General features: G+C 35.9%; 1 protein-coding gene across 1 annotated transcript in view; it reads left to right on the forward strand.

The window, feature by feature from the left end:
* Nucleotides 1-15,548, forward strand: part of CFAP46 (cilia and flagella associated protein 46) — a 71,851-nt gene that overhangs the window by 13,930 nt on the left and 42,373 nt on the right. Inside the window, exons 12-22 of the mRNA XM_066190675.1 lie at nt 1,433-1,661; nt 2,690-2,810; nt 5,180-5,303; nt 6,180-6,310; nt 7,650-7,795; nt 8,306-8,439; nt 10,015-10,227; nt 11,493-11,703; nt 12,088-12,234; nt 12,993-13,100; nt 14,730-14,911. Of these exons, the coding sequence (XP_066046772.1) occupies nt 1,433-1,661; nt 2,690-2,810; nt 5,180-5,303; nt 6,180-6,310; nt 7,650-7,795; nt 8,306-8,439; nt 10,015-10,227; nt 11,493-11,703; nt 12,088-12,234; nt 12,993-13,100; nt 14,730-14,911 (1,746 nt within the window). The remainder of the gene's footprint in view (nt 1-1,432; nt 1,662-2,689; nt 2,811-5,179; nt 5,304-6,179; nt 6,311-7,649; nt 7,796-8,305; nt 8,440-10,014; nt 10,228-11,492; nt 11,704-12,087; nt 12,235-12,992; nt 13,101-14,729; nt 14,912-15,548) is intronic.

The raw sequence follows: 15,548 nt of genomic DNA on the forward strand, positions 1-15,548 counted from the left end.
GAGGTATATTCTTCTATTTGCTATTAGGCTGTACTTAACCTTAAGCATATAAGTATTTTCACCTTTTTTGTTAATTTGAGTCGACAAGTAAACATTACTATTTGGTACTTAGTTAACTGAGTTTGGACCTATACATTGTCTAACTGTTAAGAACAGAGATCAGAACTTTTGTAGTAGAGTGAGTTGCAATTGGCGCAGTCTGCCATTTGGGCAGGACAGCAGGTGGTTTCTGCTGCAAGTATTGCAGAGAAAGGTGAGGAATCTAGTTTCAAGTGTTCTTAAATTATTTTTTTTAGTTGTGTAAAGAGTGGATATGCACATGCATGAAAGCACTATATTGTATTACTGTACTGTTACTCAAGCATTTCTTATGCTTTCCATACAGAGAATGCAAGATTAGCACAGGCAACTGTGAAATTTGTACTAAATGTTAATAATGACGATTTTTCTCTAAAAGCTTGCAGGGAGATTTTGGAGAGATTAGGGTTTGAAGGTTTGTCACATGTGTATTCTTAACAATCCAGTAGACTCAGCCTCAACTCTGATGTGATAGTGTCTCTAGAGAACTGAATGAAGCTGCTTGTCTCTATTAATTTGTCTTTATTTTTTTGTTTTGATTGCAGCATTCATTGTGGCTACTTTGGTCCACAGGAAAAGAGTGGTCCTTGCTCAGTCAGGCTGGCTCTGATGTGGACATGTATTAGTTCATTATGGTGTGATATTTGATAGGCTTAAAAACCTTTCTTCTCTCTCTTTTTGTAATATCGCTTTAATTTATCTGATTTTTTGTTTTTCTTCCTGAAAATAACCAGCAGTAGCATGTAGAGCTCTGAGCTGCCATGATCAGTTTCCTGGGGCAGGTGATGGATAGGGGGCTGAGCATACCTGAGACTGCAGTTTTTTCACCTGCAGTTTTTGGTGAAAACATGCTGGCTCCATGGAGTGATGTCAACAACACCTGGGCAGAGACATTACTTAGAGTGATTGTGTATGCCTGAGGTGAGCCACATCTTTAAGAGAGATGAGCAAATACGACCAGGGCTGGACTTTCAGGAGTATTAGCTCCAACTTAAATGTTAAGAGCAGAGAGTGAACTTCTGTCAAAAGTCCTTATTCAGAGCATTACAGTTAACTGCTTTTGAGAACCTTTGCACACCTAAGCAGTACTGAAAAAGAGTTCTACAGACATGTAAAGATCAGTTAGTCCACAAGATGCGTTGCTTTCTCCTGCAGAGTCAGTGAAAGTAATATGCAGTTAAATTTTCTTATTAATTTCAGTTAAAAAGGCATAATAGCGAAAATTAAAGAAAAAAGTCAGTTAAAAACGGAATATCCATTTTAATACTAGAGTCACTTTTAATTACTGAGTTTCATAGTTTGGGTGAGGTTGTGCCTTACTTTAACAGTTTACGCTTAAATTTGTAATCCTCAGCATGTTGATTTTGTTGCGTTGCCAAGTTCATATGGAAATAGCACGTATTGAAGAAGATGGGGATAGACTAGAGGCAGCTCTGGAACATTTGCAAAAAGCCATGCACCTGGACAGCAGTGGGCAGTATCAGGAACATCTAAGACTGAGTTTTAACCGCCTTCGTTTGAGTGCAATGCTGTACGAGTCACCTGAGCATCTGGAGGATCAGGCAGTAATGTTGATTGAACAGGTAAGCATGAAGAATAAGGTCTGTAGCTGGAATAGGCTTGCTTATTAAATTCCAGCAGAGGAGAGACAGCTGTTTAGCAGAACGGCATATCAGTTGAGCCAGCATCAGCTTATTTTCAGCAAACTGTCTTTGCTTTGTTGCCTTGAAGTGGTTGTGCTGCTTCACAGTCTGAAGATTGTAATTGAGGACTTTTTTCCCCCAATTCTTTCAAAGCTTACTTCTTGGGGGAAGGCAGGGAGCTGTTAATTAGCAGAAATATCAGCAAAAAAAAAAATAGCAGTTGCCAATTATTAGGATTTCATTGCTTGAAACAGTGTTGTATTTAATGAGAAGGACAGTGTGCAAATTGCTAAACATCCTACCTGGCTATGAGATAAATCAATATTATGTGACACTTAAAATGCCACTAAATAATGTACTCAAGAGTCACAATATAGGCACTGTCAAGAGTTACTGCATCTAATTCTGTTGTGCTGCCTTAGCACCTGAACAAAAAAAATCATACTGGCAACTGATTGTTTTCCTGGTTTAAATGCTTTTCCATGCTTTTCCTGGTTTAAATGCTTTTACTCTGCTTAAATGTTGCTTTAAAAAACCCCACATCTCCTCAGACTTTGGCTAGTTCTTAGCAGACCAGGCTTTATTTTATGTTTTATAGCAAGTCCTAGTTATTTCACAGTGGATATGTTACTGTTGGTTGTAAATTCTGTTATTTGTTTGAGAATGTATAAAGTAATGTCAGTTTATGTACTGAGGAGTAAACTGTGAAGATTCATGAGAAGCAGGAACAGTACTTCGTATTAAATTATCTGTGGTAATTATGTGCATGTCAACACAAGTTCCACAGTCACTTTCAATGACAATAATACTGTAGAATGATGTGTAGGATACATAAAGATACACAATTCCTACGGGGGTTTTTCTGGTAGTAGCAAGTTGTATGATGTGTATTCTGTTACGTTTAATAAATAGGATCTAGTTGGAATATAAAATGAACCTTATAACACTGAGTTCTTTTCGTTATCTAGGCTAAAAGGGGAAACCAAAAGGATAATGTGAGGAAAAAGAGGTCCCTTCTGGTAAATGCAGGTCTTGCATTAGCTCCTGACACATTTCAAATAGCCCTTGACAGTGAAAATGAAGCTAAAGGTAAAGTATGTGCATGTGACTAGAAGTTACTACACTTTGCTTTGCACACTCTTAAAGGCTGGATGTAGCATCTAGTGGCAACATATAGGGAATATTGCAGTACAGATGAAGTGATAGCTTTGCTGAATTTTGTGGCAGGCTTCCTGTCATTTTCATTAGGGATCTAGAAGTTGTATGGTGATACCGGAAAAGGTGTTGATTTCCCCTCCAAATTCCTCTGCATCTTACTGTTGTGCTGTAGTGTGCTGTAAGTAGTTCTATTTTCACTATGTACAGCTCCTGAATGTTTTCAATCAAGGTCATTTTTAAGTGGTGTTTTCAGAAATTTCACCCAATAATATCCTGTGTTAATTACATTAGGTATTCTTTCTGTATTGTAGTTGTCTTTCTCTTCTAAGGTCTTGCTTTTGAGACTTCTAGTTTTGCACAGATATTTAGGTGTGAATTCATTATTTACTTTCTAAAGCATGCAACATAAATGGACACATTCCTTATGCCCCAGCTTCAGTTTGTGATTTTACAGCCTCTGTTGGAGGAAAAGTGGACAGGGAGCAGACTTTCCAGATTGCTTGAACTGTTTTGTACTATCTTGGCAATAAAACAACTCTGTGTGTGCCTAATTTTACTAACTTTGAGTAGAGACAGTGTACTCCCGCAGTAAAGATTATGCAGGAGGAAGGGAATGCTACGGAAAGAGTCCCGTTGCTTCCAGAGGAGGCTGTGTGCGCTCTGGAGGAACATGCAGTTCTCTCATGCCGTCTGCTCAGCAAGTTCACCTGGCGTGTCCCCATTTCAAACTTGATCAACTAATGACTCACAAGCCAGAGTCTTACTTTCAGATCACCTGTTCCACTCTGTGCAGTCCTTTTAAGAATGTGGAAACTGTGTTGCTGGAAAACATTTTCATACATTATTTAAGGTGATAAAATTTATTGTATTTGTGCAATTAAGAGAATTAAAATCATGGACATCTCCTTGCTTTTAAATTTTAATTTGACAACCGCACAATTACTTTTGAAGTTCCTTGGAATAAATCTGAGCATGCATTAGCCTTCGAGGCTGAGTTTTTGAAATAAGTGAGATTATTGCACTGAAACTGTTACAAGACTTCTTTTGACACAATATTTTATAAAATTTTGTTCTGCAAAATTTCAGTTGTTTCTTAGGCTGTCATTCATCCAAGCAGTGAGTTTTTGGTTTTTCTACGGCTTAAGTTGCCACAAACTTTCACATGTATACTGAAGGAGTAAGAAAATATATATGTAAATTTATTATATAAAATTATAGGGGTTTTTTTTGCATTGCAGTTGCATGAAGAACTTTCATTCTATTTTGACGTACATGCTTGCCCCATTTAGCGAAAGCCATACCCATAGATCCAAATAACAATGTCCTCCTTTAATCCACAATTCTTCTCATTCTTGCATGATACAGCTCTCACTGTGCACGATACTGGACAATTCTGTCAGTTGCTCTGTGTGTAGTTACACAGAGGTGTCATGTGCTGGACAGTGCATTACAAAATATATTTAGCAAGAATGGTAAGATGTTGTGCCTCCTTTTTGTTGTAAATGAACCTGCTTAGGTGTATATTTTAAAGTCAGAAGTACTTTATCTGTATTTCCTAATATTGTTTGGCAGATTTTTTGAGGATCAAGCTAAATCCTGTTCTGTGTGCATGTTAGAACCCTTGCTCAGATTCTAGTGATTGTAGAAACTCACTGGACTTTCCAGTCGTGTCAAATTACTTGTATTCTAATGTGAAGAATGTCTTCTCTGTCATTAGACTACCAAAAAAAAAAAAAAATCTCTTTTTGATGCATTTGTTCTGCTGGAGTAATTTTTTCCTCAGGGACCCAGCTTCTTTCTCCCTTGCATAATTTCTGTGCTGGTTATTTCTTTAGTAATATTTCTGCCTAATACTTTGTTGACTGAGTATAATGAAAGTTGGTATTCTCAAAATAAAATAATTGAAAATGTGTTTTATTAGGTAAACATTCTTAAGATTCAGCATGAATGTGTATTTTACATATTACATGGTTCACTTGCTCTTGAATGAACCTAACTAGAGCACTCCATGTCCTGTCAGAAAGGAGGTGTATTTGAGATATTTAGACCCGAAAAAAGCATAAATCAGTTTTGGATGTGACAACTGTATCTCAAGATACAGGAAAAAAGACAAAATAGATGCTGGTGGAGTACTTTTTTTCATATTAGTTGGTTGGTTTGGGAAAGGCTTGAAGAAATGAGAAAAGGGTTGGATTTTGAGTGTTTCAGCAGAGAATTATTGATCTAATTTCTTGCTGTTCATGTGGATTTTAAAATTTTTAATATATAACAACTACCTTTAATTTTTATTTTTTACCAAGTTTCCTCAGGTAAGAGTAATAGTCAAACAAGCTACCTCTGTGCAAAAGCACAACATCATACTAAAAGCGTGGAGAAAGTTGATGAACATTTGAAACACGTAGGAAATGGAAACGGCAAAGAAAGGTAATTGCTAGAGACCAGAAGTGTCTCTTTCGTCTTTTGTAGAAGTCTCTAAGGAGGAAAGGTTCTTTCTCAGGGGTTTTTGGGTGGATGGTACCTTTAAGAGGCTGAATATTTCAGCCTCTGGCAACGTATTGAAGCATGTGTAGAATTTCTTGTCCAAAAACCTCTGTTACATATTCTTGCTATGCAGAATTTTATTCTTCCCCTGTTTCTTCTCTCTCACATGCACACTTAAAGTCACCTACTCTATTGATACGACACCAGCATACAGAGGGATGCATGGATTGAGGCTCGTACTAGGTGTAGAATTGAAACTTAGAAGTGTCTTGTTAGGTCCTTGTACCACATCATGTGCTACAACTTTTTTGGTAAAAAAGACTAAGTAGTTCATTCTGAGAGTCAGAAAGATTAATCTGTAGAAAAATGGCAGGTTGAATTTTGACTATTTATATATAATTTTGTCATTCTTTATTTAAAAGGATGTGTCTACTTTTTTGCTGTTAGAACTAAAAATTCCTGTGCTGAAATTTAAAGGCATCTAAAAGATTCTTAATCCAGACTTGTTTTCAAGTCTCATTCAAGTCTCATAGTTTACTTTATGAGAACATGAGGATTGTCACACACATTTGAAACGTCAAGAGAATTACCAAGGCAGGAATTTTGTCTCTTGATATGCTGAGGAAATTATTTTTAATTGATAGAGTAATAGTGTTACCTTTGCTGCTGACAGGAAGTCTTCCATTTATTAATTTTGATTAGATGTAGTTTTTTTTTACTGATGGCCATCGTTATTGACATGATTGTTTTTGTTGATCCTGAACTATGGAACCTAATCCTGCTTATTAACTAATTTTATTCATGCTTTTTCTTTGGTAGAATTATACTTTGGGCAGACTTGGCAAAAGTTGCCTGTAAACAGGAAGTGTGGGATGTCTGTCGTGCAGCATGTAGATTTTGCCTCTTGTATGATGATATTTTGTTTAGGGACGCCACAAAGCATAAAAAAAGTAAGTGACAAGTTATTTTCAATGTTGCAAGGAACCTTTTCATCATTTATTAAAGATACTAAAAGGAGTCAGGCAATATTGTTTTCTTTGCTCCCGTTCCCAAAGTTCCCAGAGTTTCTTTTCTGGCAGTGCATGTTGACATACGTGGAACATTCTTTCTACTTCCAAATCTAGAAATCAGTCATTACATTTTTTGGTAGAAGCCATACTCTGCCATCAGAAGTGTTTCACCAGTGCTGTAGGGAAGCATTTCTGTGAAATACATCTGCCTGTCTTAAGAGCACAGGCAAATTCACTAATGGTCATCTAGGTCCGTATCACTCATGCCTCGTGGAGCTGTAGAAAAATGGGTTGTTAGTCAATTTGTATGAGGCTCCCATTAACATTTTTTACCCTTTAATCCCCTATTAGTGAGGGGTTCCTTTGAGGTATCCAACATTGTACCTTGTTCTTGCGGCTCTACTGGAAACCTAGCACACTTAAGAGTTTTTAACTTGGGGGGGAAAGCACTTCCAAATCACTCTCTGCTTGGTGGCTTTTAAAGCTGGTTTTGTCAGGGGGTTTGTAAAACTCACATTTAAGACTAGATGAAATGGTTTTTCTTTTCACTAGCCAAAGTTAATCAAACTTATTCCGTGTTGTTTACAAGATCCACTGAAAATAGAACATCAATTTGCCAGTCTTCTTTTGCCAGTTTTGCATCTTCAGACTAGCAAATATTTAGGGTTTTGTTTTCTTTCCAAACAAAATAAGGGAAAAATAAATACACTCACCAGAAACTGAAGGCAACCATGTGCCAAAAGCATCATGAATAGAAACTGGTGTGTTCTTACAAACTTTGTGTTTATATTAAAATAATCTTAGTCCTTTCTCTTTGTTATTAAACCAAAGAAAAAGAATGCTATTTTTTCTCTTTACCGATGTGTGCATTACCAGAAATTCAGCCCAGTCCATGATTCAAATGCACAAAGACTTCAGCCTCCACATAATTCACTTCTATGCTCCACTTCCATTAATGCAATAAAATTGAACTAGAGGCCATTCTATTCACACTGAAATTTCCATATGTATATTACGACTGGAGCAAGTTACATGCTGCAAATATTGAAAGTTTTGCACAAATGCAGCAAAATCACAGGTAACAAATGCCTCAGCACTGCTTGGGAACAGGTTTTGAGTGCAATAAATGGTACTAATGAAAATGTTAGCTGCTTGAAATAGTTAAAAATCCTTTCTTGCCAACTATTCCTTGTGAATTTAAGAATATGGGGGGATTTGTAAATTTAAAAATGAAGATGAGGATTTGCATGGAAATAATAATGGGTTTATTTATTTTTAGCACAGATAATCAAAGATAATGCAACTGTGATGGTTGATGGTCAAGGTGACAGATCACCAGAAGAATCATTGCTGCCTGCTAAATCCTTCTCTTTTGAAACAGATTTACTCAGAATACTAGCAGAGATAAGATTTATTAATGCAGAGGTAAATAAATTACACAACTGTCATTCATATTTGTTTAGTTTTGTTTCATATACAAATAGAAGCACTGGAATTTTGAGTTTAGTTATTTTCTGTTTCCCTAGGAAGTAAAGCAAGAAGTGGTTTCATGAAGCAACCTTATCAGAATACGGTGTGAAAGTAACTATAGCAATAGTTTTACTGCAGGTGCTGAAAACACTTCTTTACACGGGATTCCACTGTAAATTTTTGATGTCTGACATTACATTTCTCGATCCTTGAAGTACCAGCATGATTCAAAAACTTACATATATAAATTATGTTTCTTTCTCCATGTAATTATATAGTAAAATTAGCTGAGGACAATTTTAAGCTCATGAAGTACTAAGCATTGTATTTCATATACTTGTACATGCCTGTACAACATTTGAAAAGGCATTTTGTATTTTTTAATTTTTGAAGAGGTAACAGCATCATGGTCTCTTTTTACAATGACGAGCTGGGTAGACAATTTATTTCTCTGTATCTTTTCAGGCAACTGTTCATTTATTAAGATTGCAGGGAGTCAAACTGAATGATCATGCTGTACCTCCAGAAGCTACATACCAGTATTGTCCAGGATGTGTTTCGTATCTTCCTGAAAGTGATCCAGAATGGAAAACATACAGGTGCTTTTTTGTAATGCATACCAAGAACAGGGAACTCTTAACACATCATTATTATCACACGCAGATGATAATTGCAAAAGCTATTTCTCCTTAGTAAAATTGTCACCAGATTCTTCATTTTCGTAGGTAGTCATGGGAAATGGGAAAAGGATCTAAAAAATAGCTTGAAACATTTTTTCTTAAGTTTCCTTTCATTCTAGAGTGTGGGTTTTTTTTTTTTTTTTTCATTTAACATTTATTTCTCTGAAACTAGAAGCTAGTATTCCAAGTTGAAAAATGATTAAATCATTGTCAATTGACATTTAGACCATTAAATTCTGTATATAAAAATGTGTTTCCTCAAATCAAAAAACCTCTTTTTGTCTTGTTTAAGTGCTCCTATACATATAATGATTTCATAGTACTGAATGCATTAGATTAATTATTCCAGTTAGCAAATCTAGTGTGTTCCATCCGATCAACTGAAATGAATTTGGGAGGGTAGAATTCAACAAACACTGTTTTTTACTAGTCTGACATGATTATTTCTTGCAAAGGCAAAGAAGGGGGAGAGAGATTTCTGAAGATGATGCTTAGACTCTGCTGTTCACACAGTAATACCAGCCTTACTGTTACAGGGGTCATGTCCTGAGAAAGCAGAATGGCAGAGTTGTGTCCCTAGGTCTGTTCATTAAGTTTGAAAATTAAGTAAAGTTTCTCACATTGTCTGCTTGCAAAGGCTCAGTAGAATGGGAAAAATGATAAACTGATCAGACCCAAGGGGCAAAGAAGATGAGAATTCTGTTCCAAAATTTGCTACTAGCTATTTTTGAATTTACCTAATTAGATTAAAAACCCATAGGGAAAAAAGGACTTTGATCTGGTACTGAGTCCTGTGCCATTGTTGACATAGTAATACCTGGTGTTGGTTTGTGCTTTTGACTTTATGACTTTGTAACCATGGCAATTCTGTATGATCATTCAAGACTGTATTTTTAGTTTTGTTTTTTTTTTTTAAGTAATAGTACATTTTGATAATTAAGAAAGGAAATAAATTTACTGAAAGGAAGTTACAGCATAGACTGGCAGAAAATTTTGTTCTATTTAAAATAGTTACAGCATTTCAGAGCACCTGGAAATGTCTTTGAGTGCAAGAACACATGCAGTTTTGAGTGAAAAAGACACATCCTTAACTCTCAGATGGCATGCCTCACTTTTATCTATATTCAAGTAGAGCCTTGACATGGTTATTTAATGATTTCTGGCACTGATGGGTGGATTCACACGTGCATTTAAAAAACGTGAACACGTGGATGAAACATGAACCACAGACACTGTTTTTTAAGCTAATACTATTTTGAATGTCAGAGGCTACTCATTTCATATCAATAATACTTCCTTTTCTGAACCATCTTCTCATCAACGTAGAGTATAAGTCAGTGGATGAGAACTTAATAAATGCAACTGAAAAGTAATTAAATTTTTGTTCTTGTTGTTGGTTGAGATGTAGTACTGCATATTTAACCTTACAATAGAATTCCTTCTCGTGTTGAAGCTTTGGAATAACAGCTTCTTTATACTAATTTTTATCCATAGTTTGTGGATTGACAACTTATCTCGGTATGCTATGGAAAACTTCCAACGTGCAGCTGAAATAGGAGAAGAATTGAATGAAGCCTGGATTGTTCACAATGCTGTGGTGTATGTCTTAAATTATAACAGACATCTGATTTCTTCAGGAAGACAGAGGGACATTATTGAGTATCTGCAGACTCTTCTTGGAGCCATCAAGGCTGTTGGGCACAACGGGTAAATTTCGATGTTTGAATATGAACGTACTCTTTTTTTCTAAAACATGGAAAATACTATTGCAAACATTGAAAGTCACTTTGGGCTGTGAAATATTTATTGCTGGCTGTCATTGGTACTGAAAGAGCCTTGGTATATATAGAGTAGCTCAGGAGGTAAATTGTTGAAATTAAATGTTAATCCTTTCTATTTGTCCTGTATTACTACACACTGTAAGCCATGCTAACTTTAGACCAATAAATATTACTTTCTCTTGATGTGGAATAGCAACATGTGCATGCGAAATAGCATTTTGTTAAGGTAGAGAGAAAACTGTGAAAATTCTCTTAGACTCTGATTTGCCCAGCAGCATCCATTTGCTTGCTGTCAGTTCTCTGAACTTGAATTATTTTGTAAACATAGTTAATCGCAAATATTTTGAACCAGCATAAGGTGATTACTATTGGTTCCGAAGTAAGAGAAAATAGAAAACAAAATAAATAAAGGGAATGTGCTCATTACTAGGCCATGAAAATGGGAACATAGATTCCACAGTGGTTTAGAGAAATCTTGTTCTGCCGTAAATGCAATGGGAGAATGACTGACCATTGCAGAATAGATACTCCAGTCAAAGTTTGGCTATGGGACAAATGCCGAGATACTTTGGCACTTCATTGACAGTGACCTCATCACTAGGTAGAGTAAGGACCAGCAGCTGGTCCTTAACTGCTGGATAGAATTTAAATTTCAGTTTGTGCAGGATGAAGACTGGTAATACCTGCTTATTAATTTTAATACTTACATCAGTATGTACTAGCAATAATCTCTTAAAGGTAATTAGGTTCATGTTTTCTCAAAAAAAAAAAAAAGAAAACTCAGCTTGACAGTGGATTGGCAGGACAACCATAAAGAATGTGAAGGGCTTGGTTCAGGATAATTTTTTAGAAAATAGTTAACTCTTGATATATACACATCAATAAAAAGTTGCTTTAAATGTTGGTCTGTCATATAAGGTTTTTTCCTATGATGAAAGGGAAGCTTCAGTTACACAAAGAGTGAAAAAAATTGATGTTAATGGATTTTGGGGTTTGTAATTTTAATCATTAAACTGCTTTACCAATGGGCAGATTTTTTTTTTGGTAACACCTTTAATTTTGCTTTCTAAGAAAAACCCTAGATTTTCAAGTAATGCTTACTTTTTGCAATAAATTACTTTATTCCTTTTTTTTGTTGTTTGTTTTTAATCTGATGCAGTATCCACTTCTGATTTTTGTTTTCTTCTACAGAAGTATTGAAATTTTACTCATGTTATGTAATGCTTTGGCTCGAGGCCTAATTATTTCTTGGATTCCAAAGCCAAAACCTGCTGAGCAGAAAGAAGATACAGCAGCAGAGGGTAGCAGAAAAGCTGCAGCAAAGAAACAGGAAAAAGCAAAAATCATCCAGTCTTTTTCAGTAGATCCTTCTGGACTTCCTGACATCAAAGCTGCCTTAGAGGTACAAACCCCTGATGTTTTGTAGTCCCTTTCATTCTGCTGTCATATGTTACAATTCCTGTAAATTCAATAGTAGATTTTTTTTTTTTTGGGAGGGGGGTTAAGAAAAAAAAAGAAAAAAAAAAAGAAAAAAGAAAAATAAAAGCTACCTTCTTTTACAGTTTCTGGCACCACAGATCCCCCCCCAAGTGCACACTGGAGCTCCTTGCCAGCTTGGGGCTGGGGTCTGTAACCTGTTTGCCTTGGGCTGACGTAAAGGAGATATGGTTAGGCTTAGAGATGCATGTACAATAATTTAACAATAACTGATGGATAGCATGTTCCGTTCAAGAAACTTTCCACGTTCTCCTGTGTTTCATTTATTTTTTCTCCTCTTGGTGTTTAGATTTGTGAATTTGCCCTAAATGCAATGACTGCCATGCCTAAGGAAAAAGTCTCTGTTCCTGCACTGCAACAGATCATTGCTACCTGGGTGAAAGCCAAGCAGTTAAATCAGCAGCAGATCAGACATGAACTTGGGACTCAGGTGGAGGTATCATTTCCCTGAAATCCTGCGTAATGTTGAAACTTTACAAAGAAAAGTTAAATTCATAAATTCATTTAATAATGACTGAAGCTATCGAGGTATATTTTCTTCTGTGTATTTGATCAGAATGTAAAAACAAATTTTGTCTGTAGTTCTTTACAGACAGCAAATTTTTTCCCACTGGATATAGCACTGAGTCCACATTTCTTAACTCTTCCTTCTGCTGTTAGCTGCCATGGTGATGGTTGTTATATGATGACTGTTAAGCAAAATTGATTTTGAATTCACAAATGTAAAATAAAAAAATGGCTGCATTAAAAGTGTTAAGAAAAATCAGCTCTATTTATGTCAACATTTTGTATGGCCTCTTTATATATATAGACTATAGACCTAGTAAACTGGAAAGAAAAATTTAATTCTTATATTTTTATTTTACAGTGTCTATAAAACTGGAAGCCCTCAGTGGCATATGAAATTTGCCTTAATTGTATTGTTGATGTGGGCTTTTAGTGTTGAAACTGTAGTAGTTCAGAGTTTACAACGTTAATTAAAAATATATAAATACCATAAACTGACCATTTTAAGGACACATTAGGGAGCAGGAATTGCTTGGAGCAAATTGATGCTTTCAAACATTATTATTATTATTACTATTATTATTATCATTATTATTATTACAATTATTATCTTATCTCAATTAATGTCCTTTATAATACTAATTTGCAAATAACATCTCTGAATGTGAATTTTTTATTTCTGCTAAGAATAATGATGAAGCACAAAATCTTCTGTCAAGAATTCTTGTTGGTCTGGAAATGTATTCATGTAACGGCTTGGGTCTCATGGATTTCACTGTCCCTAGCTTATCTCAGGTATTTTCCTTTTTATTTTAATACACTCTTGAGTTTTAAGAAATTGTGTACTATGCATTTGATTTCAGATTCAATTTTAGATGGAGTTTAAATTATTTTTGAAACTTTTATTGTTCCATTATTTTCTTTAACCAAGAGATTAAGTATTTATGACAGGAAGGAGATTTTTGTGATGAAACCATTTTATTCATCCAAAGGCCAGATAGCATTAGAATATAAATATTAGCGTTATGCATGTGTTGCTCTAGCAGATCATTTCAGTAACCATCAGATGACCATAATGGGTTCAGGTGAATTCTTCTATAAACTTCTATAAACTATACTTCTAACCTTTCATTTTTCTTCTGGAGAAGAAAACTTAATAGAAGCATAAAGTTGTTTAGGTTAGAAAAGCCCTTCAAGATCGTGGAGTCCAACCGTTCCTCCAGCAGTGCCAAGGCCACTGAGTGCCACATCCACACAACTTTTAAATTCATCCAGGGATGGGGACTCCACCACTGCCTTGGGCAGCTGTGCCAGGGCTGGGCAGCCCTTTCAGTGAAGGAATTTTCCCAATATCCAACCTAAACCTCCCCTGGCATGACTTGAGGCTGTTTCCTCTTGCCCTGTTCCTTGTTACCTGGGAAAAGAGACTTACTCCTCCCTGGCTCCAGCCTCATTTCAGGTAGTTATAGGGAGGTTTGTGTTTGCATTAGAAGCATTCAAAATTTCAACAGAAAACTTGACATTATAGAGAATTTACTTTTGACAGTTCCAAGGTAGAACACAATTACACTTGGTTACTATTGGTTGACTGTGGGAAACAAGCAAGTTGCAGGACAACCACAAAACTACTACTGACAATTAGGATCTGGGTCCTTATAAATACATAGGTATCTAATTCTAGTTGGTCTACAGATTTATGTCAAATATTATGAGTTAACTTCAGCTATCACTTCACTGATATCGTTTTGTATAGCAGTGTTGTAGTATCGTCGTTTGGACCAATTCATTAACAATTACCACTATCCTAAAAAGGTGGAACTTTGGAAATGTGCAAAAGAAATAGAAACATTTAGCTCCTATAATGAAACTATATATGAACTATCTGTAACTATCTATATCTAGATATAGATATATATGTTTAGGTTGGAAAAGACCTCTAAGATTATGGGGCCCAGGCTCTCCCAAGCTGCCATATACGTAACAGCATACACAGCTACTGCATGTTACAATTACAGTGGTTGTTGCAAAACCAATTCTATGTCCCTTTAAGTATTCTTACTTTTGGCTTAACTAAAATGGGCTTGGAATTTTGAAAATCCTATTCCACTGAATTTTGAAAGATGACTGAGGACATAGAATAAGTCCTGGCAGATAATTCTGGCTGAAAGGTATGCACAATTACAGCTGGATTTGTACACACTATGTTAATACTTACTACACGATGAACGAGGCCTCTCTGTTGTATATTTTGATTGTACTTGTAGCTTTTTCATTTTCTAGATGGCTATACCACATACTTATTCCATGCCCAGGTGGGTTGTAAGGAAGATACAGCTGTAAGGATGCAGTTGCTGTAGAAGAAAAGCATATAAAACCCTGGAATTTAATTCTATTTTCTTTTTAATTCTTGTTTTTTAATCCTAGCTAGTGAATTTGGCTTTAGAATGCAGCTGGTCAGATTCCTTAGTGGAATTGCAGACACTGGCACGACTTACATATTTTGCGTATGTATCACAAGACTATGAAAGAGTGATGACTTGTTCCAAAAGGATCCTGGAATCAGATGAGAATTCTGTCCACAATAGAAACATTAAGAAATATGGCATGTAAGTACATAGAATTTTGTATGATATGGTAATGTACTTGAACTAAATTTCGAAGAAATTAAAGAGGGTAAATGTGTCTGGTCTCATAATAGAAAATGGAAGAATCTTTTTTCCAAAAATATTGTGCTGTTAGAGATGAAAGTGAAAGTAAAAAACAGTGGGAGATCCAGATTGTGGCTCTGGACCCAGTTCAGAAAGATAGATGAAGCTTGCTATCCAAGTGAGTCAGAAGCATGTACATCTCTGTGTTTGGGTGTCTTCCTGTGGGCGCTGCTGCTCTGAAATGATCTCTGGCAGTCACAGTATTTTGACGGTTTTATAATCTCTAAGCAGAAAATTGCTGATTCTGCTTCTTTTGCTGGTGCAAATTGCTTTCAGTGTTCATCTGGCTCTAACACACTGAAGGGCTACACGGTTCACGGACCAAGTTGGAACTGGGGGTGATGAAAGATAGGAGCAGTTCCTGTATTCCAGGCTCAGCTGTCAGATAATCCGACAGCACTGTATTGCCACCTGTGCATATGGCTGCAATAGGATTGTAACTATTTCCTTTAAGAGCCCAGTCTCTTACTTAACTGTTATTTTGAAACTTGGCTGAAAGAAAGAAAGAAAGAAAGAAAGAAAGAAAGAAAGAAAG

Source organism: Chamaea fasciata, unplaced genomic scaffold, assembly GCF_029207755.1.
Source record: "Chamaea fasciata isolate MVZ Bird 193981 ecotype frontalis unplaced genomic scaffold, bChaFas1.0.hap1 SCAF_9, whole genome shotgun sequence".
Taxonomy (NCBI): Eukaryota; Metazoa; Chordata; class Aves; order Passeriformes; family Sylviidae; genus Chamaea; species Chamaea fasciata.